This window comes from Nyctereutes procyonoides, unplaced genomic scaffold, assembly GCF_905146905.1.
Source record: "Nyctereutes procyonoides isolate TBG_1078 unplaced genomic scaffold, NYPRO_anot_genome, whole genome shotgun sequence".
NCBI lineage: Eukaryota > Metazoa > Chordata > Mammalia > Carnivora > Canidae > Nyctereutes > Nyctereutes procyonoides.
Genome location: NW_026575126.1, coordinates 41,360,918 through 41,381,751, shown reverse-complemented (window position 1 = coordinate 41,381,751; position 20,834 = coordinate 41,360,918). Strand labels below are relative to the sequence as shown.

Here is a 20,834-nt window from a genome sequence, read left to right as displayed (position 1 = left end):
GCTACGCACTGCGCAGCCTCAGACGCAGCCGCCCAGGAGGGCCGAGAGGGAAGGCAGGTGCGCAGGCGCCTCCCTAAGCGGCCTCCCGTGGAACCTGGGAGGACCCCCCCCCCCCCCCCGGGAGAGGGGGTCAAAAATTAGTGTTGGTTCAAAACTATAGTGAAACAACCATTTCTATGAATCTCATAAGCATGATGTTGAGAAAAGAGGCGAGATGCCGGAGCGCATGCTGGCTGGTTCCATTTGTATAGAATCAGAACTGCTCTTTGGGGGGCGTCTGCATGGCTCAGTCCAGTCCCTTAGGTGTGGACTCTTTTTTTTTTTTTTTTTTTTTTTTGGTTAAGTTTAATTTATTTATTCGTTCATGAGAGAGGCAGAGACAGAAGCAGGCTCCATGCAGGGAGCCCGATGTGGGACTCGATCCCAGGTCTCCAGGATCAGGCCCTGGGCTGAAGGCAAGTGCTAAACCGCTGAGCTACCCGGGCTGCCCAGGTGTGGACTCTTGATGTTGGCTCAGGTCATGATGTCAGGGTCGGGATCTGGAGGCTGGAGTGAAGCTCTGTGCTCAGTGCAGTCTGCTTGAGATTCTCTCCCTCTCTCTCCCTCTGCCTGTCTCTTCTGTGCTCGCTGCCCCTCTATCAAATAAATCTTAAAAAAAAAAAAAAAAAAAAAAAACAAGGGCACCTGGGTGGCTCAGTGGTTGAGCCGCTACCTTCACAGCTCAGGTCGTGGTCCTGGGGTCCTAGGATCAAGTCATGTATGGGGTTCCTGCAGGGAGCCTGCTTCTCCTTCTGCCTATGTCTTTGCCTCTCTGTGTCTCTCATGAATAAATAAATAAAAATCTTTGGAAAAACAGAAACTACCCTTTGCTGTTAGATGTCAGCAAGGTGACCTACCTTGGAGGATTGGGTATGAGAGGGAGGGGGTCAATGCGGAGCTGATAGGATAGGGCTCCTCCTGTTGTCTCTCTGGATCTGGGTGCTGGTGAGGTGGGTGTGGTCCTTTGGAGGAAGTTCATTAAGCAGCAAACTTGTTCATTTTTCAGGATGTATGTTGTACTTGAATAAAAAAATTTATAAAGAGAAAAGGAAAGGGGACAAAGAAAAGAAAGAAAGAAAGAAAGAGAAAGAAAGAAAGAAAGAAAGAAAGAAAGAAAGAAAGAAAGAAAGAAAGAAAGAAAGAAAGAAAAGAAAAGAAAGAAAAGAAAAGAAAAGGAAAGAAAAGAAACCCCAATGAATTCAAGTATATGTGTTAAGAAGGAAAATTTTCCAGGGCACCTGGGTAGTTCAGTCGGTTAAGCATCTGCCTTTGGTTCAAGTCATAATCTCAGGGCCCTGGGATGGAGCCCCCGTGTTCAGGCTCCCTGTTCTTCCGGGAGCCTGATTCTCTTTCCTGCACCCCCTCTTTGTGCATGCACTCTCTCTCTCTCAAATAAATAAAATTTTTTTTAAGTGGTCAAACATGTGTGTGTCCATGTAGTAACCTTTTAACTTCAAAAGGGATCTTCTTGCTGGGAAACATTGAGAGCATGTTGGCGAAGTCACCCTCATTGCCCTCGGGTTGGGAGCTGCCCTGGAGGCTGCAGAGTGCCTGGCACTACCACCTATCCTCTGGCTGCCTCACTCACTCAGGCATTGGACAAAGAAATAAAAGGGTGCCTCCTCCTTTGATAAGGGCCTAGACAGGGCAACACCTTGCAGGTGTGGTTCCCGAGGCCCTAGAGCCCAGCTCAAGACTTGATACGTGTCTCATTTGCTTCTCATAGTAGCCTTGTGGCTCCTTTTTTACCTATAAGGATATTGAAGGTCACACCATTAGTGAATATGTGACAGAGGGAGGACTTGAAAATTTAGCTAAAGAGGGAAAGGAAAGATGAGTAAATATGTATGGATGGGAGGGATAGGTGACAGACATGGAAAGTAGCTCCTTAATCCCTCACCTTGAGGTGTGGAGGCTGAGAGGCTGGAGTACCCACACTGCCCACTCTGCCCACCCTCTTGTAGATGGAAGGTGGCTGGTATCTTGAGACCTCTGTCTGCTGGGTTTCATAATCTTGAGCAAATCACTACTCAATCAGTTGACTTTCCTGACCTGTAATAAAGGAGGGAACTTCCCATCTCAGACAGCCCCCCACTGCTCTGGTGATCTAAGAAGATAAGGACCAAGTGCTGGAGTAAAGACAAACCAAGAGTAAATGCCGTGCTCTGGAAGATGAAACCCTGATTGGAAAAGGAGTCAGGATTGTTTCCCTAGGGAGAAAGGAACAAGATGCATCACCCACCAGCCAGCGGTGCTTCAGAGCTCAGCCAGCCCTGCTTGTCCTACTTGCCCACTTGACATAAATCACATATTAAATTCAGTCCTTCCCGAGGTCAGGAGGGTAGTTTCCCCTTCCAGAGACTGGAGGTTGAACCCTAGCAGGATCACCTGATGGTTAAGATAATAGACTGAGGCTTTGGAATTCCTGCACCACCTCATACCACCTGTGACACACGACGTCACAAGAAGTCACTTTCCTTCTCCCCCAGAGCCTCAGATTTTAAGTTTTAAAAGGAAATAAGAATAGTGTTCACTGAGGGGGGCACTTGATGGGATGAGCACTGGGTGTTATGCTATATGTTGGCAAATTGAACTCTAATAAAAAATAAAAATAAAAAATAAACTAAAAAAAGAATAGTATCCACTTCAGAGGCTGTTGTGGATTAACTGAAGTGACGATAGTGACAAGCTTCACCTGGAACATTCATTCTCAATGGCACATTCAAGGGAATAAAAAATGGTTGTTGGGGAGGGGAAAAACAACTCTATGAATAGGTCATAGATACAGATACAGGACACAAACAAATTTGTAGTATAACTGCAGTATTGAAATGTCATTGGGTGGAGCACCTGGTGGCTCAGTGGTTGAGCATCTGCCTTCGACTCAGGGCATGATCCTAGGGTCCTGGGATCGGTCCTGCGCCAGGTTCCCCATAGGGAGCCTGTTTCTGCCTTGCTCTGTGTCTCTCATGAATATATAAATAAAATAATTTTTTGAAAATAAAAATTAAAAAATAAATAAAATAAAATGTCATGGGGTTACCATACAAAAAGAGATGCGTGAGGAACCTTCATACATCACTGGTAGGAAGGTAAAATGATGCAGCCACTGTGGAAAATAGTTTGATGGTTCCTCAATAAGTTAAACATAGAGTCACCACAGGATCCTCAAGTGATGTATGCCCAAGAAAATTGAAGACAGGTTTGAAATAAAACCTTGAACAGGGCAGCCCCGGTGGCGCAGCGGTTTAGCGCCGCCTGCAGCCCAGGGCGTGATCCTGGAGACCCTGGATCGAGTCCCACATCAGGCTCTCTGTATGATGCCTGCTTCTCCCTCTGCCTGTGTCTCTGCCTCTCTCTCTCTGTCTCTATGAATAAATAAATAAAATCTTAAAATTAAAAAAGAAAACCTTGAACAGATGTTTATTGTAGTATTATTCACAATAGCAGAAAGGTAGGAACAACTCAAATGCCCATCAGCTGATGAATGGATAGGCTATATAACATGATAACATGCAATGGGATCTTCTTGAGTCATAAAAAGGAATGAAGTCCTGATTCAGACTACAACATGGATGAACCTGGAAAATGTTATGCTGAAAGAAGGCAGTCAGACACAAAAGGTCACATATTGAATAATTCTCCACTTCTGTGAAATGTCCAGAATGGACAAATGCATAGAAACTGAAAGCAGGTTTGTGGTTATTGGGGGACTGGGCAGTTGAGGAGGCAGGGGTGGGAATGGGGAGTGACTGCTAATGGGGACGGGTTTCTTTTGGGGGGAACGAAAATGTTTCAGAATCAGACAGTGGTGGCGGTTGAACAACCTTGTGAATATACTTTAAAAACACTGCTGAATTGTACACTTTAAAAGGGCGAATTTTATGGTATGTGAATTATATCTCAATAAAGCTGTCATTTTTAAATGTTCAGGGGAAAAAATTGTATAAAAAGGCTGGCAGTGGTGGGGGAGGGAGGGACAAGAATGAAAGTAAATGGTTGACCTACAGCATGCCCATGAGGAGCGTCAAGATATGCATTTGGGTGGTGGTATTTTTATTATTTTTACAGATCTATAATCTGTTAACTGAAGCCCTTGGGGCCAGATATGTTTCTGCATTCAGAATATTTTGGATTTTAGAAAGGTGATATGGCACACGTACGTGTAACGATCTGGCAAGGATCAGGAGAACACCCAGTAAACCAACATTAACATTTCTGCAGGGGTCGCGCCTGGGTGGCTCAGTTGTCCCTTGGTTTCAGCTTAGGTTGTGATCTCGATGTCATGGAATCAAGCCCCTCATGGGGCTCCCCACTCAGGAGGGAGTCTGCTTCTCTCTCTCCCTACTTGAGCTCTCTCTCTAAAATACATGAATACATTACAAAAAATTTTTTTCTGCAGGGAAACAGATATACTTTTACACTGAATGAGCCAAAGAAAGGCTCTAAGTCTTCACTGTCCAATACAACAGCTGCATGTGATTGTCGGGTTCTTAAAATGAGGCTAGCCTGTATTGAAGTGTGCCTCAAGTGTAAAATGCCAGATTTCAAAGACTTCATTTGAGAAAACTGATATTTTATTTTATTTTTGAGAAAACTGATATTTTAAAAAATGTTACAAAGTTAATCATTGTCATATTGATTACAAGTTGAAATGATATTTTGGGTCCATTGGTTCAAATACAATAAATAGATCATTAAAATTTTTCACCTGGGGTGCCTGGTTGGCTCAGTTGGTGGAGTGTCGGACTCTTGATTTTAGCTCAGGTCTTGATCTCAGGATTGTGGATCTGGGCCTCCTGTTGGGCTCCACGCTGGGCATGGAGGCTACTTAAAAAAAAACCTTTTTTTTTTTTTTTTAATTTCACTTGCTTTTCTTTGCTTCTTAAGATGTGGCTACCAGAAGATTCTTAAGTGCCCATGTGGCTTGCCTTTGCAGCTTATATTCTGTTTCTTACTGGACAGGCACTGCCCTCAGAAATCTGTCAGTTCTGGCAGATGTGCCTTCAAACAAGCTTATTCCAAACTTATTTTTAAAAAAAACAACAAGGGACACCTGGACTGCTCAGTGGTTTGGCACCTGCCTTCAGCCCAAAGTGTGATCCTGGAGACCTGGAATCAAGTCCCATGTCGGGCTCCCTGCTTGGAGCCTGTTTCTCTCTCTGCCTCTCTCTCTGCCTGTGTCTCTGCCTCTCTCTTTCTGTATCTCTCATTAATAAATAAATAAAATCTTTTTTAAAATTAAAAATTAAATTAAATCTAAAAACAAGAAAAAAAAGCCAAAATCTTTATGTTTCAGTGCATTTAGATGTCTAAAGTATGACTCCAATTGTAGATCCAAGATGTAGTCCACAGGCCTAGAGAACCAGCAATGAGAAGGAAAGGGGGAAGCTTGCAGCCAGCTGGCTCCACTCCAGAGCTGGCCTCCCACAGCCTGCTGCCAGGCCACCCCCAGCTGCTGGGTCAGTCTGGCTCACGGATTGTCTGCAGCTCTGCAGGGGAGGGACAAGGAGGAGGGGGAAGGAGGAGGCTATGTGGGGGCCAGCGGCCAGGGCTGAAGCACCCGACCAGCCTCAGGCAGAGGACCAGCCATGTCCAGCCCAGGGCTCCTGCTCCTGCTCCTGCTGCTGGCAGCGCCACCCCCACTGTGGCCTTCCTCGCTGGCACTGCCAGACACCCCGGAGGGCAAGGCCACCATCGTGGGCTTTATCCTCTCTGCCCTGGAGAGAACCACCTCCTTCCTGAAGAAGAGGCTATCTGAAATTAACCTGGACGGTGTGGTGGGGTTCCGGGTCCTGGAAGGTGGGTGCATGTTCATTCCTCTGGACTGGCCCCTGGAAAGCCGTTTCTCAGCCTGTCACCTCTCTGCTCTGCTGGGAGGCTTGCTCCCTCTGGGTGTCTTGGGGGCCCTGCTATCCTCAATTGTTTAAGAGGCAAAAAGGATTCAGAGGCCACATGGGAAAAGATTTGGAAATTATTATTTTCCTGGGATGAAATGATTCACTTGACAGTGCCAATCCTGATATGTCAAGAACAAGATGGGCAGAGGGGGGTGTACAGGAGGGCGGCTATGGGCAAAACCAGGAACCCTGAGGATCAGGATCCAACTCCACTCCCCCTACTCCCAGCCAAAGCTACCTCAAGGCTCCAAGAAAAGAGCCAAGTGTTTGTTCAGCTTTCAGGGATTAAGATCACCTACAAGGAGCTGGCAATAGACCAAGGCAAGCAAGGAACCACCCCCCCACACACCCCTCAAGTTGCAAGGAACGCCTCTCCCAAGGCCCCCTTGCCCTTAGTAACAAAGAGCTGACTTGGAACCAGCCTGAGGCTCTGGCCAGCCCCCCTTTCACATCACCCCCTCTGGATAGTCAGTGCAGCTTACCACCCACTGCCCACCCAGACTCCAGGTCCCAGCAGGAGGAGAGGCTCTGGAACAGGTCTACCTCTGTGCCTGACCTCCCCCAGGAGGCATCCTGGAGAGTCTGAAGATCCAAGACCCTCTGAAGCTAGGACCAGGGTCTGCATTTAATCTCAGCCCCACCCTATAATGCCTCTAGAAATGAATAATAGGGGATCCCTGGGTGGCTCAGTCGTTCGGCTCCTGCCTTCAGCCCAGGTGTGATCCTGGAGACCCAGGATCGAGTCCCGCGTCGGGCTCCCTGCATGGAGCCTCTCTGTCTCTCATGAATAAGTAAAATCTTAAAATACATATATCCTTAAAAAAAAAAGAAATTATTAATAGTAAAAGACCACAGGACTGGCTTCCCCGTTGGGCACAGGATACTTTCAGGGGCCCACGAAAATGTTTTGATTTCTCTGAAAGTCAGAAAGAATAAAAATGAACTTTTAGGTCAAAGAGAATACTCTAATATAGAATATAAGCATATCCATCTTTATACTAATGCAGTCTTAAGATATACGCTTTAATCTATTTTTTTTTTTTAATAAAGGAAGGGGCCCGCAAAACCACAGCATGTGACCCGGCAAATGTGCCTTGAATGTCACCCAGGCACTGGCTGCGTGTAATCTCCAGACAGCCCAGACAGGAATGTGCTCTGTTTTGCTTTCTGCAGGTGAAGACTTTGAGGCACAGAGAGGTTCAGTAACCTCCCTACGCCTCACAGCTGATAGGCCGGGGGTCTAATATTCAAATCCACCTGCTGTAACAGCCCTTGAGGGAAGGGTGGGCATTGCACTGATTTTTCTGACCACCCTGGAAGTCAGCCACGGCACTGGGCTCCCTCCAAGCAGCCGTTGAATAAACATTCCTGGAATAGGTAACAGACTTTTGTCAGCAACTGTCCCATGGACCTGTCGGTTCCTCCTGGAGAGGGGAAGGAAGGGCAGGTGGTTCCCTCGGCTGTGTGCTTTCTGGGGTCCATGAGATAATAAAAGATGAAGTTTGCTAAGTACCCACTAAGCACTGAAACAATGTAAGCCCTCCTGTGGGGCATTTCTCTGACTTCTCCCCACAATCCTTAAAGTAAGTTCATTATGATTATCCCCTTTTTACCAATGAGAGGACAGGCTTTAAAAGAGAATGTCCAGGGCAGCCCAGGTGGCTCAGCAGTTTGGTGCCACCTTCGGCCCGGGGCATGATCCTGGAGACCTGGGATCGAGTCTCCCTGCGTGGAGTCTGCTTCTCCCTCTGCCTGTGTCTGTTCCTCTCTCTGTCTCTCATGAATAACTAAATACTAAATAACGTCTTAAAAAAAAAAAGAATGTCCGAGGTCACACAGCCAGCATGTGCAGGTGGTGGGCTTAGAACCCTGCTCTGTCTGACTTGGCACCCGTTACCTGAATCATTACAGGGTCGATGTGGCTGGGAAGGAGGGACAAGGCAGCCCAAGCTGACACCACACAACAGCCTTAAACCAAGGCCACCCTCTCCTCTCCTCTCCACGGCTCTACTCTATCCCTTTGCAATAACCTACTGATACATAACAAATGATCCCCAAACTTAGCTGCATAAAACAATAAAACAGTTACCATTTCTGTTTGTCAGGGATCCAGGAACTGTTGGGCTGGGTGGTTCTGGCTCAGGGTCTCACATAAGGTTGGAGTCATGATGTCAGCCGGGGGTGTGATCATCTGAAGGCTTGACTAGGGCCAGAGGAGCCACCCCATTCACTCCCAGGTAACCCCTGGAGGCCTCAATTCCTCACCACGTGGCCTCACCATACAGCTATGTGAGTGCCCTTGCAAAATGGCAGCCGGCTTCCCCTAGAGGAAGTGACTCCAGAGAGAGCAAGGTAGAAGCCTCAACATCTTTTACAGCCAAGCCTTGAAGGTCACACACCATTGTTTCCCCTAGTTTCTTACTGGTTTTAGGGGTCAGCCCCATACAGTGCAGGAGGGGCTTGGAAGGGTATGAAAAACTGGCTGGCCAGGTAAGGTCCTATCCTCATTCTTGGCCTCCTGGGAGACAGAGAGAAGAAGTTTACATTCTGGGGGATCCAGGAGCAATAAGATACCCATTGATCCCCCAGATCTATTCTGCTTGGGGCTAGACAGGTGGACATTAACTGTACCAGAGAAAAGCACCCCTCCAGCTGCCTCTGCCAGCCAGGAGGGTGCACCAGAAGGTGGCAGCAACAGCCACACAGGTGGGAGAAATACCACCAGGAGGCCAGGTTGGGTGCACCTCACTGCTAACTCAGCTACCCCTTCTGGGTTTCATCTGCTGTAGAGCCAAGCAGTCTGGAGCAAGGCTTCAGAAGCAGACGGCCTAGGTTCAAGGGCAGGGAGAGAGTCATGCCTGGAAAAGGATGTTACAGGGCCTGTCATCCCACAAAACTTGCTTAGAACCCTCTTTTTTTTTTAAGATTTTATTTATTTATTCATGAGAGACACACACACACACAGAGAGAGAGAGAGAGAGAGAGAGAGGCAGAGACACAAGCAGAGGGAGAAGCAGGCTCCATGCAGAGAGCCTGATACAGGACTCGATCCTGGGTCTCCAGGATCACACCCCGGGCTGAAGGCAGCGCTAAACCGCTGAGCCACCCAGGGGCTTAGCACCCTCTTAAACCTCATCCACCCTCCCCACCAAAGTCTCTACCTGAAGCAGAGAACAACTCAAGCCAAGTCTCACCCTCTCAGCCCTGTGCTGAGGCTTTCCCTCACCTCTCCTCTCTTGACCACCTCTTTTGTCCTCACCATCACCATTTTCTCCCACCCCTGCGGAGCCACTGCTAATCCAAAAGGCACCTCTGTGAGGATTAGAAAAAGATGTCTCCTTCCTCAAGTCACTTGCCTGCCATCTGCTGGAAAATTGTCTCAGTACATATACAAATCCATGATAGGAATATATACTGCTCTTGGGCAGTGTACAACCTGCTCAGCTGTGTACAGTTGTACACTTGTACACAGTGGCTCTCCACTCAGTCCCTTCCTCATCTTTTTCTCCTGTAGAGCAGACCTTAAATCTCCCTAATCAATACTTATGACTAAACTGTATTAAGTGTTTACTCTGTACTATGAACAATGCTAAGTCCTCTCTATACATTAGTTCATTTAATTCTTACAACCACCCACTCCAAGAAGTAAAGAACATCATTCCCCATTTTATAGATGAAGAAAGTAAAATGGAAATAAATTAAATATCTTTCTTAGGTCCCCCAACAAGAAAGTGTTAGAGTCAGGATCTGAACCCAGGCCCACCTCCAAAAATCAAGCTCTTAGCTGCCAACTTCTAGCACTCCGGCCCCACCCCCATCACACCCACATCACCTGGCTGAGCCCCACAAGACCTAATTTCTAATAAGCTCAGCCAAGTCTTTCTTCTCAGAAGCTGGAGGAGGCAGGGAGGCTCGGGAAGCATTATAAGTTAGGATAATTTTTCCTGTCCAAGTGGTTTGTCAAATGACGAAATGAATGAAGTCTTTTCCTTTTCAGTGCAGCTAAAAGGTGTTCAGGAAAAGTGGGCCCAGGACCCCCAGCTGCAGCAGCTGAGCCTGCGTGTGGCGAAGCTGGTGGAAAAGCTAGCGCCTCTCCTTCACAGATCCATCTTCTACCTCAAGCTGAGTGACCCCAAGTACCTAAGAGGTAATATAGCAGGAGAGTAGAGTCCCATTTCTTCAGGAACACAGCATCTGAGGGCGCTCCTCCTGGTGTCAGGGAGGGTCTGGAACAGTCTGTAACCAACTGAGTTCTAGTGGGCCAAACACACCACAGGCTGACCCTGGGGAATGTTTGGTCATCCCTGACCAGGTTGAGATGACCTCTCCCACCCACATGGGGAGTAGGGAACATGTCTCCTTGTTCAGCTAACCCAGCTTGGTAGCCTTCATCCTAGACCAGAGTGGAGGGTCTGGTCTGTCCCAGAGAGTAGGGTATCTCAAAAGTAATTTAGCCCTTTGTGCATCAAACATTAGCAACCTGCTATTATTTGTATCTCTCTGACCCACCCTATAAGCCTGGCATGAACCATTCCAGAGGGTGGTGGAGGCAGGCGACCTATAAAACCAGTCCCACCTGCCTATCCAGCCTCCTAGACTCCCAGCTCCCAGTCAGGCGTGTGGGAGCAAATGAGGAGATAATTAGCCCGTCCATCCTTCCTTTTCAGACAACAGCCTGGCTGCACACCCCAGCCCTCCTCCCTACCTCTGATCTCCAGGTCCCCCACCTCCTCCCAGGCCTGATCCTAAGACCATCCCAACTTGTGTCACCCTAATGATGTCCCTTGACAACTGTTTTGTAAGAACTCCGCTTTCTAACCAAACCAAAGGAGTCAACTAGCCCTTTTTGTATGTCTCATGCTTCCATGGGATAAAATGGATTTGATCAAAACCTGTCCCCCCAAAAAAACAAAAAACAAACAAAAAACCCTGTCCCAACACTATTCTTATTGATTTAAAAAAAAATTTTTTTTTTTGTTTTAGAAGAAGAGCTTCCTGAGAGTTTCAAATACAATGTGTAACCAGCAGGCAAGGCTCAGAGCCCCGAGCAGGCTTGTGTGTGGTTAGGGCTACCTGGACAGGGACACCTAGTTCCTTGGCTTGGGCTGCAGGAACCTGGGTGCAGTTAGGCAAGTCTTGGCCCACCACTCCTCAGTGTCTTCCTCCTCACCTCACCTCTCTACCAGAGTTCCAGCCAACCATCCAGCCTGGGTTTTGGAAGCTTCCGCGTGCCTGGACCAGCACAGATGCCTCCATGGTCTACCCCACCTTTGAGCCACAGGACTCCTTCTCAGAGGAACTCAGTGACTCCTGTCTGGTGCAACTGCTGGGAACAGGGTGGGCCCCCTGCACTTGCCCCGCTTCCCAAAATCCCAAAACACTTATTCTCTGTTTGTCCTCCTGTCCCAACCACTCTCCAAGTCCCCAAGGATCTGTGTAAAACCAGGCAAAGCCACCTGCCCAACCACCCTGACATGAACCTCTCCCACCCCCATTGAGCCTAAGCTGGCCCCACTCTCACTCAAGACTTGCAGCCAAGTCCAAATGTCTACCCCACTTCCTGCATGCCCTCCTTTTGCCTGCCACCCATACCCCATTGGTCTCTCAGACCTGAGGGGATCCTTTCAAAAACCACATCTGAACATCCTGCCCCTGGTGTGAAGCTTCCTGTTGTTCTCAGAACAAAGCCCCAACTCCTGCTGTCGTCCCAGGTCTGGGGACCTCTCTCGTCCAGCTCCTGGGGCCCTTGTCACACTATCAAGAGTACCTACTTTGCCTGTGCCTAGCTGGCATTTGGGGGCCTCCATCCGCCGTGCCCCACCCATCCCCATGCCTAAGTAACTGCTTACACTTCAGGGCCACATCCTTCCTCCAGAACCTTCCCTGGCCCCACTGCACAAGACTGACCTCCCCGAGTAGGCTGGCTCTCCTAGCACCACTAGTATCCATAGATACAATCTATATTTGTCTATGGTTCTGCCTTCCTCACTGAGCTATAGGTCTCTGAAAGGAGGAATAGAGCCTCATTAAGCTCACCATTTTATCCTGTTGTGCAGTAGCCTTGGAGCATGCCCAGAATCAGCCCTAGGTTCAGAGGACTGCTGTGTAGAGCAGTGCTGGGAAAGAGTATTCTTGGGGGTCCCACAGAGCAATAGGAAGCTGCAGCCCCCTGGAGTTCCCCCAACCCAGGATAACTCCAGTGTCACCTCCCCTATGCTGGAGTTACTGGTTTAGAAAAAACAAGACATAGTACACCTGTGTTCTATCCAGCAACCCCTTGGGCAGAGCTTGGTGCCTGGAACCTACTGGGTTTCTAAGAACCAGTGGGAGAATAGGGACCAAGGAAGGCTCCATGTCCTCAAACTTCCTTTCGGGCACCCTTCTCTAGAGCCTGAACCACTTCTTCCCCAGGACAGACAGCAGCCAGCCCTGCCGGGTCTCTGACTTCTGCAGAACCCTGATGACCAAGCCCGGCTACTCAGGCTATGGCCTGTCCCACCAGCTGCTCTTCTTCCTCTTGGCCAGAATGGTAAGTGCCCCACATGGGCCAGCCACACACATACAGGACAGAGAAAGATAAAAAGGGGCTCGTGGCAATGTGGCTTTTGTATACTACACACAGGGAAAATAAGTGGGTTTTTGGACACCAAGAAGGAGAAGTCAGAGTAGCTGTCTGCTATAACACTATAATATGGAACCAGACTAGGGAGGAGGGATGGTAGGATCCGGATTCTAGTTGGATAGATAGCTTTGCGTGCTGAACTGGATTGTAGGCACCAGGAAAACAAAAAGAGAGAAAGAGTAAAAGAGAAGCAGCAGAAAGAACTCAGCAAACAATACAAATGGACAAGGATTTAGAACATTTGGTCTGTAGCAGCTTCCAGAAAACCCCTGCCTCTGCAGTACCCGATGCTCTTCCAAACCCAAGAGATCAAACGTTGCTAATTAATATGAATAATTAATAATAATTAATATTAATAATAATTTTAAATATACATATTTCCTCATATAGAAAAGTAAGGCTCAGGGAATTCCCTGGGTGGATCAGTGGTTAGCGCTGCCTTCGGTCCGGGGCGTGATCCTGGAGACCCGGATCAAGTCCCACGTCGGGCTCCCTGAGTGGAGCTTACTTCTCCATCTGCCTCTGTCTCTCTGTCTCTCTCTGTCTCTCTCTGTCTCTCATGAATAAATAAATAAAATCATAAAAAAATAAAAAAAAAAAACAAAGAAAGAAAGAAAGAAAGGTAAGGCTCAGGGGCACCTGGGGGGCTCAGTTGGCAGTTGGTTAAGCGTCTGCCTTCAGCTCAGGTCATGGTCCCAGGGTCCTGGAATCGAGCCCTGCATTGGGCTTTCTGCTGGGTGGAGGGCCTGCTTCTCCCTCTCCCTCTGCTTCTTCCCCTGTTCATCCTCTCTTTCTGTCAAATAAATAAAATCTTTAAAAAAAAGATAAGGCTCATTATCTCTGTGGAAAGATGTTATTCTATGTGCAGAAATTATTAGCTGAGAAGGTGTTTAATGTTTTATTTGACAGGTTTTAAATTTTTTTAAATTTATTTGTAAGCTGTCCAGTATTTCTGTAAATAAAATAAAAATCAAATTATGAGGAAAATTATTTTGATTACTAGATTGGACCAGTGTTTAATGTTTTATTTGACAGGTTTTAAATTTTTTTAAATTTATTTGTCACTGTCCAGTATTTCTGTAAATAAAATAAAAATCAAATTATGAGGAAAATTATTTTGATTACTAGATTGGACCAGTAGAAATCTCCTCTGACACATTGCTACAGAAACTGCCTCATCTCATATCCTGTCCTGTCCCTGGGACCCGTCCATGGCCCATGCTTTGAGCAGCACTGAAGCTGCCAGTTGGGTTAGCCTGGAATCTGAATGTGACAGCCGCGAATGGCTAGGACACTGTAGAGTCAGGCTTGTGTCTGGCACTTTCTAATAATGGTACTACCCACCCAGGTGAGCACCTCTGGTGCAGCACCCAGCGACATCCCCCTTTCCCTGTGGCTGAGACCCTTGGGGCTCAGAAAGGTTAACTTAGGGCACCCAGGTGGCTCAGTGGTTGAGCGTCTACCTTTGGCTCAGGTCATGATCCCAGAGTCCTGGGATCGAGTCCCACATCAGGCTCCTCACAAGGAGCCTGCTTCTCCCTCTGCCTCTGTCTCTCTCTCTCTTTATATCTTTCATAAATAAATAAAATCTTAAAAAAAAAAAAAAAAGGTTAACTGAGCTGGCTCCGGTCACACAGCTCCTGAGTGGCAGAACCGACTCACACCTAGCTCTTTCTGACCCACCCCACCCCCAGTAACAGAGCCCCCAGGAGTCCAGGGGTATAGATGGGGAAGAAATTCTGGGAAAAGGGGAAAGACTTCTGGAACAGAGTGTGGGTATGTCACCCATACCACTAACTTCCCTGTTTCTGGCTGTTTGTTCCCCTTAGAAAGGGTGCACCGAGGGGCTGTTTCGCCAGAGCCAGCACTACATGAACCTCTTTTGTGCCAACATGATGGACCTGAACTGGAGAGCTGAGGCCATCGGATATGCCTACCCCACCCGGGACATCTTCATGGAAAACAGTGAGCCCTGGCATTCCTCTCTAGGGACAAAGCAGTGGAGTGTCCCTGATTCAGAGGGCACGCGTGCACACATGCGAACAACTCCAGTAGGACTGCCAGATTTAGCAAATAAAAATACAGGGTGTGCAAGAAAATTTGAACTTCAGATAAACTGAATATATTTTTAGTATAAGCATATCCTGGACATTCCATGGGATATGCTTATGCTTTAAAATTTGCATTTGTGTTTATTGGACACTCAAATTTAATTGGCCATCCTATATTTCATCTGCCACTATGTGACTGCTTCCTGCCCCCAAAGGCTGACCAGTGATGGAGCTTTGGACTGACAGCCTAGCTGACTGGCAAACAGACTTTGACACCTCAGAGATGAGGCAGAAAAGGAGTCTCTGGGGGGCTGCTCCTTGGCTTGGGCATCTAGATCCCTCTATGGACCTCAACTCTTGAGTGCCTCCAGTGAAGGCCCTAAATGGAAGGCAGGGCCTAGCCTGGGAGCTGCCTTCTTCTGGCCACTGCATTGAGCACCCACCTCCCCGGCAGGAGGAGGCAGGTGGCACTGTACAGCCTTGGGCATGGAAGCAGGTGGGCCTGGAGGGGCAGGCCTGTAGAGGTCCTCTGTCTTTGCTTCCAGTCATGTTTTGTGGAATCAGCGGCTTCTTGGATTTCTACAAGCTCCGGTGGCTGGAAGCCATTCTCAACTGGCAGAAGTCACAAGAAGGATGCTTCGGGAAGCCTGGTGAGCTGCACTTCCATGCTGGCTGGGAGCAGGAGGCTGGTGGGGGGTGGTAGTGGTAGAGTGGTCTTAGTAGCTCAGAGAGATGTGCAACAAGTATATGCACACAAACCCACAAACACACTCACACACACACAGAAATAGGCTTGGACCTTTGGAACATTTGAAAGCAGGAACTTTGCAAAATAGGAGACAGTCTTTGCAAAACTTTGCAAAATAGGAGACAGTCTTTTTGGAAGGTGTTTTTCCCCAGCACCTGCGTTGAACAAGTCCATTCTTCAGTAAGTATTCCCTGAGCACCTGCTCTGTGCCAGGCTCTGGGGAAAATGAGCCCTGAAGAAAAGAGACAGAAAGCCCCTAAATTAACCAATAAGTGAAATAATTGAAAGTTCTGATAAGGGCTGTAAAGGAGACAACAGGCTCCTTTAGAAAGAAAGGAATATGGAAGAAGGTTCTTTGGGTAGGAGTATTCAGGCAAGATGTCTGGAGCAGGTGACATAGACGTAGAGGCAGAGAGGACAGCCCCTTTCCACCTGGGTGATCCTGGGCAGCTGGTCCTCTTTGCTGTAAGTCACTTCACCTCACTGAGCCTTGATTTCCTCATCTGTAAATAAATGAGTATAATATCTCCTTCCTGGAGCACCTGGGTGGCTCACATGGTTAAGCATCTTCCTTCAGCTGAGGCCATGAACTCAGGGTCCTGGAATCGAGCCCTGCGTCAGGCACCTTGCTCAGTGGGGAGTCTGCTTCTCCCTCTGCCTCTCTCCTCTGTTCATGCTCACTCTCACTCTCAAACAAATAAATAAAATCTTTAATAAAATAAAATGAAAAAATAAATAAATAAAATAAAATAATCCCTTTCCTGAGCTGTGAGGAGTTAACATAATACATAATACATCTGTCCTGTGCATGATACAGAGGAGGCTCCCAATAAATGCTGAAGCTTGGGATCCTCAAGGAGGCAAACCTTTTGAAATAAGATAGTCTGGGGGATGCCTGGGTGGCTCAGGGGTTGAGTGCCTGCCCTTGGCCCATGGGTGATCCTGGAGTCTGTGGATCGAGTCCCACATCAGGCTCCCTACATGGAGCCTGCTTCTCTCTCTCTATGTCTCTGCCTCTCTTTCTCTGTGTCTCTCATGAATAAATAAATTTTTAAAAACCTTTTAAAAAAAACAAGATAGGCTGTTTTTAAAATAGAGGAGTTTGGGATCCCTGGGTGGCGCAGCGGTTTGGCGCCTGCCTTTGGCCCAGGGCGCGATCCTGGAGACCCAGGATCGAATCCCACATCGGGCTCCTGGTGCATGGAGCCTGCTTCTCCCTCTGCCTGTGTCTCTGCCTCTCTCTTTCTCTGTGACTGTCATAAATAAATAAAAAAAAGAAAAATAAATAAATAAAATAGAGGAGTTTATCAAATGAAGATTCTCAGGCCCCCAGACATACAGATGCAGCAGGCAGAAAGTGGGCCTGTGGAACTTGCATTTTTAAGAAGCTCCTCTACCTGTTCTGATGTGGGTGGTTGGGGGATCACAACTGGAGAAACATCAGTAGATGACAAATTTAGGTAGTGTGTAAGGGTATGCAGACAGGTGCTCAAGGAATCTTCTGGAAGAACCTCCAGATTCCAGAGAAGACCTGAGTTGCTTGAGGTGTTGTGAGGGGGAGAAGATTTGGTGAGTAGTGTGTAAAAATCCATCTTGAGAAGGTCACCTTTCAATTCTCCCAGCTGCTGAAAATGAAGAATTATCAAAAACCATTCAACACCAACAGCATGTTTTGAGAAGAATGAAGAGGCGAGAAAAACAATTTACAGGTAATGAAAATACCCAGGGGCCTTCTGGGCATGAATCCAAGACACCCCAGGAAGGCTGCACACCTCAGTGGAAATGTGCCCTGGCATCCCTGAAAGGCAGGGTCTGGGACGTGGAAGGCAGGGTAGGAAGTGGGAATCCAGAGATCTGGTCTCCAGTGGAAGGAACATAAAAGAAGTTTCAGTGTGTTACTGAAAATCACAGGGATACCCCCTTTCTCAGTCAAGGTCAAGTTAGGAGAACAGAACCCACACTGGGAACTTGAGGCAGAGGGAACTTAATGTAGGGAACTCTTCTCAGAGGTGTTGCAAGAGGTGAACCCAGAAAAGTGAGAAAACCCAGCGATCAATCATTGCAGGAAGCCACTACCCTCCCTGCAGGCCGAGCTGGAGGACTGTGGACCGAGGTGGAGTTAGCAGAGCCTGCAGGGGCTGCTCATGGAGGAGCCAGAGACAGGGAGAAATACCCCATCTTCACAGTTTGTGTCTGCTGTTGCTCAGACCTAACCATAAGCTGACGGGCAAGGCATCCTGGGAATTGTAGTTTGGAAGGGTCAGTTCACTGTAATTTGGAGCAAAAAGGAGCAGGAGGGAATCTTCAAGCCAACAGGCAAGTGACCAGTGCAATCCCTGTGGCCACAGGTCCAGATGTCCCCAGTTTACACCCGTTGTCCTGGAGCCATTAAGAATAGCGCCTCCTTTCCTCCCCAAAGTGTCCTGGTTGAGATGATAAATTATGTGGTCAGTCCACCTGTTCTCCACTGAGAATCAGATACAGTTATATTGAGAAGGGAAGAAAGATTTATTATGGGAGGAAGGGAGAATGAGAGGGAGGGAGGGAGAAAAAAGGAAGAGAAGACCTGATTCATTTTTTTAATTAATAAAAAATAAATAACTGCAAGACAGAAGCAGGAAAGGAGGTGGAATAGCAGCTCGAAGAGCAGATGCCCTGTGTATGCTGGTGAATGATCCCAGTAGATAGATGTCTCCCCATGAACGCCATTGTAACCTCATTGTCTGCCTACAGGTGGCCAAGAGAAGGGAATGGAAGCACAAACCCAAAGGCTGGGTTGGAGAAGGGAGAGACATTCTCAGGAGACTTCCAGAAGCCCTGGACTAGGCCTGCCTGACCCATGGGGTTGGCACTACCTATGGCCAGGTGGTTGGGGGTCTGCTGTGCACGCCTTGGATTGCTGGCTGCCCCCTAAAAGCAGACAGCTGGACCCTAGGACCATCCTGAGGGCTGGAGCAGGAGCTGCAGAGAGGCCCAAGGTCCCTCCTGGGCCCCTGCGAAGTGAGGACAGTCTAGGAAACTGCCCAGGAGGGAGTGGTGCTTCCTTTCTTTCTGGTGCACACCGCCTGCACATCCATGGAGCGGAGGGCAGCTGGCGTGGAGATTTAGAGCACAGGATTTGAAATCATGCTGTCAGGGTTCAAATCTGCTTTTGCTCCTTCCTCGATGTGAGAGTCACTCAACCTCTCCGAGCCTCAGTTTCTTTATCTGTAAAATAGGGACCTAGCAGTGCCTCCTTCATCAAGCTCTTGGGGGTTAATATCAGATCACCATGCAGAGTGCTCCCCCTGGCATCTGGTGTATGATAGTGTGGGCTGCTAGGGCTGGTAGTTAGGCTCCTCAAAACCAGCATTCTCCCTCCCTCCCAAGACCCTAGCTGGGTTCCTTCTCTTCTCCAAGACTGTGAGGGGAGAGGAATGTCCTGGCTCCCCCACCACCTGATCAGAAACAAAAAGGTGGGTGGCCCCCTTTGAGTTTAGAGAGCTAAGTAACATCTGTGGGGTTCTTGTCTCAGGCAGGTGTCAGGCAGGTGCTCAGGATCACCTGGGACCAGGCAAGACTAAGACAGCAGTGAGGGCGGGTATTGAGGTCAAGAAATGAGCTGTGGAGTTCCTAGCACTGGGGAGCTAGGCTCTGCTACTTAAGCCTCAGTTTCCCTACCTACAAAATGGGCAATAGGGTGCTGCCCTAGAAGGTCTCATTTGGGGCCTGACAGCAAGGGAAGGTGGGAAAGGGCTGGACAAGGATGTGGCCTCAGGTCAGGTCCCAGGGGAGGGGAGCTCTGGAGTGGAAATCACACCTGAGTCACCCTGCTGACATGGGAGGCTGGGCTTGTGTGTCCTGTATTGGTAAGTCATTGGGAGAAGGTATAACCTCCCCAACGAGGAGGTCCCAATAGGCTGGGGTCATCTCTCTGGAGAGGGGGGCCATCAGTGGCCAGCACTCCTAGCAGCTGGTGGCTGGGCACCTGGCCCAGATCTGGCTGGCTGGGGAAGTAGCCAAAAAGCACTCGTAATGGAACCGTGGCCACCATGCAGCTCTCACAGGGAGGACTCTCTCTCTCTCTCCCCAGATAGCTGCTCCTCCCACAACACAGCCATGGCTGTGGCAGCTCTAGGTGGCTTCCTCTACGTCCTAGCCGAATACCCTCCAGCAAGTGGAGAGCTGAGGCAGTCTACACTGGCGCCACCCACAGCCACTGCAACAAATGTTTCCACACCTGCCACTGGCAGATGAAACTGATGCCATTAGGCAGTCCTTTCTCACTGAAGTCCTGGGGGCCATGCCCTCACAAGGAGGCATCAGAAGAAAGGACTAGCAAAGCAACCCAGCTTCATCCCCTTGAGGAGGAGGGCCAGCGAAGGCGATGTGAGGAGGGATCCAGGCGTGGGATTCAGGCGTGGAAGCAGATGAATAAATTTAGAGTGCAATTGAGTCGTGTTTCTCAGCTGTTTGGACAACTTCTAAGGCTCTGTTTCAAGTCACAACACAAATTCCAAGGACACCCATACCTTGAGTCTTAAAGGCAATTTGTTCAGGTGTCAACTGTTGCATCTTTCCCAGTGGGAGAAATAAGGGTCCCTGAATGAAACAGTGCAAGTGATGATTGAACTTGAGATATGGTCACAAAAGGCAGCACAAAAAATCTTTCTATCCGTGCAAAGAGCTCTAGAGTATCATGTCATGTCCTGTCACGGCTGTGTCATCTTACAAAAGGCAGTGTGGTATAATGGTTAATGATGCGGCCCTGTGCCCGGGCTGCCTGAGTCCAGATCCCCAGTTGTCTCGCTGACCAGCTCTGTGTCCTTGGGCAAAGTCATTTAGCGTCTCTGTGACTGTTTCTTCATCAGTACAATCGAGATGATCACAGGACCTGCCTCAGTACTACTTGTAGTGCTGTGACAATCATGTTTTAGGGTACTGAGAACCATTCCTATAATATAGTAAGTGCCCGGTTGAGTGTTACCTGCTGCCACAGCAGGGATGATGTCACATTACTTGAGGAGCTTGTCCTGAACCAGCAGGAACGGAGAGAGGACTTGTCAATTTTTCTTATTCCCAGCTTGTACTTCCTCCCTCGTGTTCTTTTTTATTTTAATTTTTTTAAGATTTTATTTATTCATTTGAGAGAGAAAGAGCACATGTGCATGAGCAGTGGGGAGGGGCAGAGGGAGAAGCAGACTCCCACTGAGCTGAACAGGGGGCTCCATCCCAGGACCCCAGGATCATGAGCCAAAGGCAGACACTTAAACGACTGAGCCACCCAGGTGCCCCCTCCCTCATCTTCTGCACAGTATGACTATAAACATGTCAGCGAGACTTTTTTTTTTTAATTAATTTACCTATTTTGTTGAAGTACAGTTGACATACAATCTGCTGGAGCTCTAACACCAATCTAGTGTTGTAGGAAAGATCTTCTGGAACATTATGATGGGTCCAGACGCTGTCTGTGGTGCAGATTGCAGGCTATGTAC

The 20,834-nt window shown here is 48.2% G+C and overlaps 1 protein-coding gene across 1 annotated transcript; it reads left to right on the top strand.

Annotated features, from left to right (window-relative positions):
- The first annotated feature begins 5,630 nt into the window (after positions 1–5,630).
- CUNH16orf89 (chromosome unknown C16orf89 homolog) lies at positions 5,631–19,596 on the top strand. Its single transcript, XM_055340677.1, has 8 exons — positions 5,631–5,841; positions 9,937–10,086; positions 11,126–11,276; positions 12,351–12,468; positions 14,391–14,526; positions 15,158–15,262; positions 16,983–17,069; positions 19,433–19,596. The coding sequence occupies exons 1-8, from the start codon at positions 5,631–5,633 to the stop codon at positions 19,594–19,596; spliced, it is 1,122 nt and encodes a 373-aa protein (XP_055196652.1).
- Positions 19,597–20,834: the final 1,238 nt, after the last annotated feature.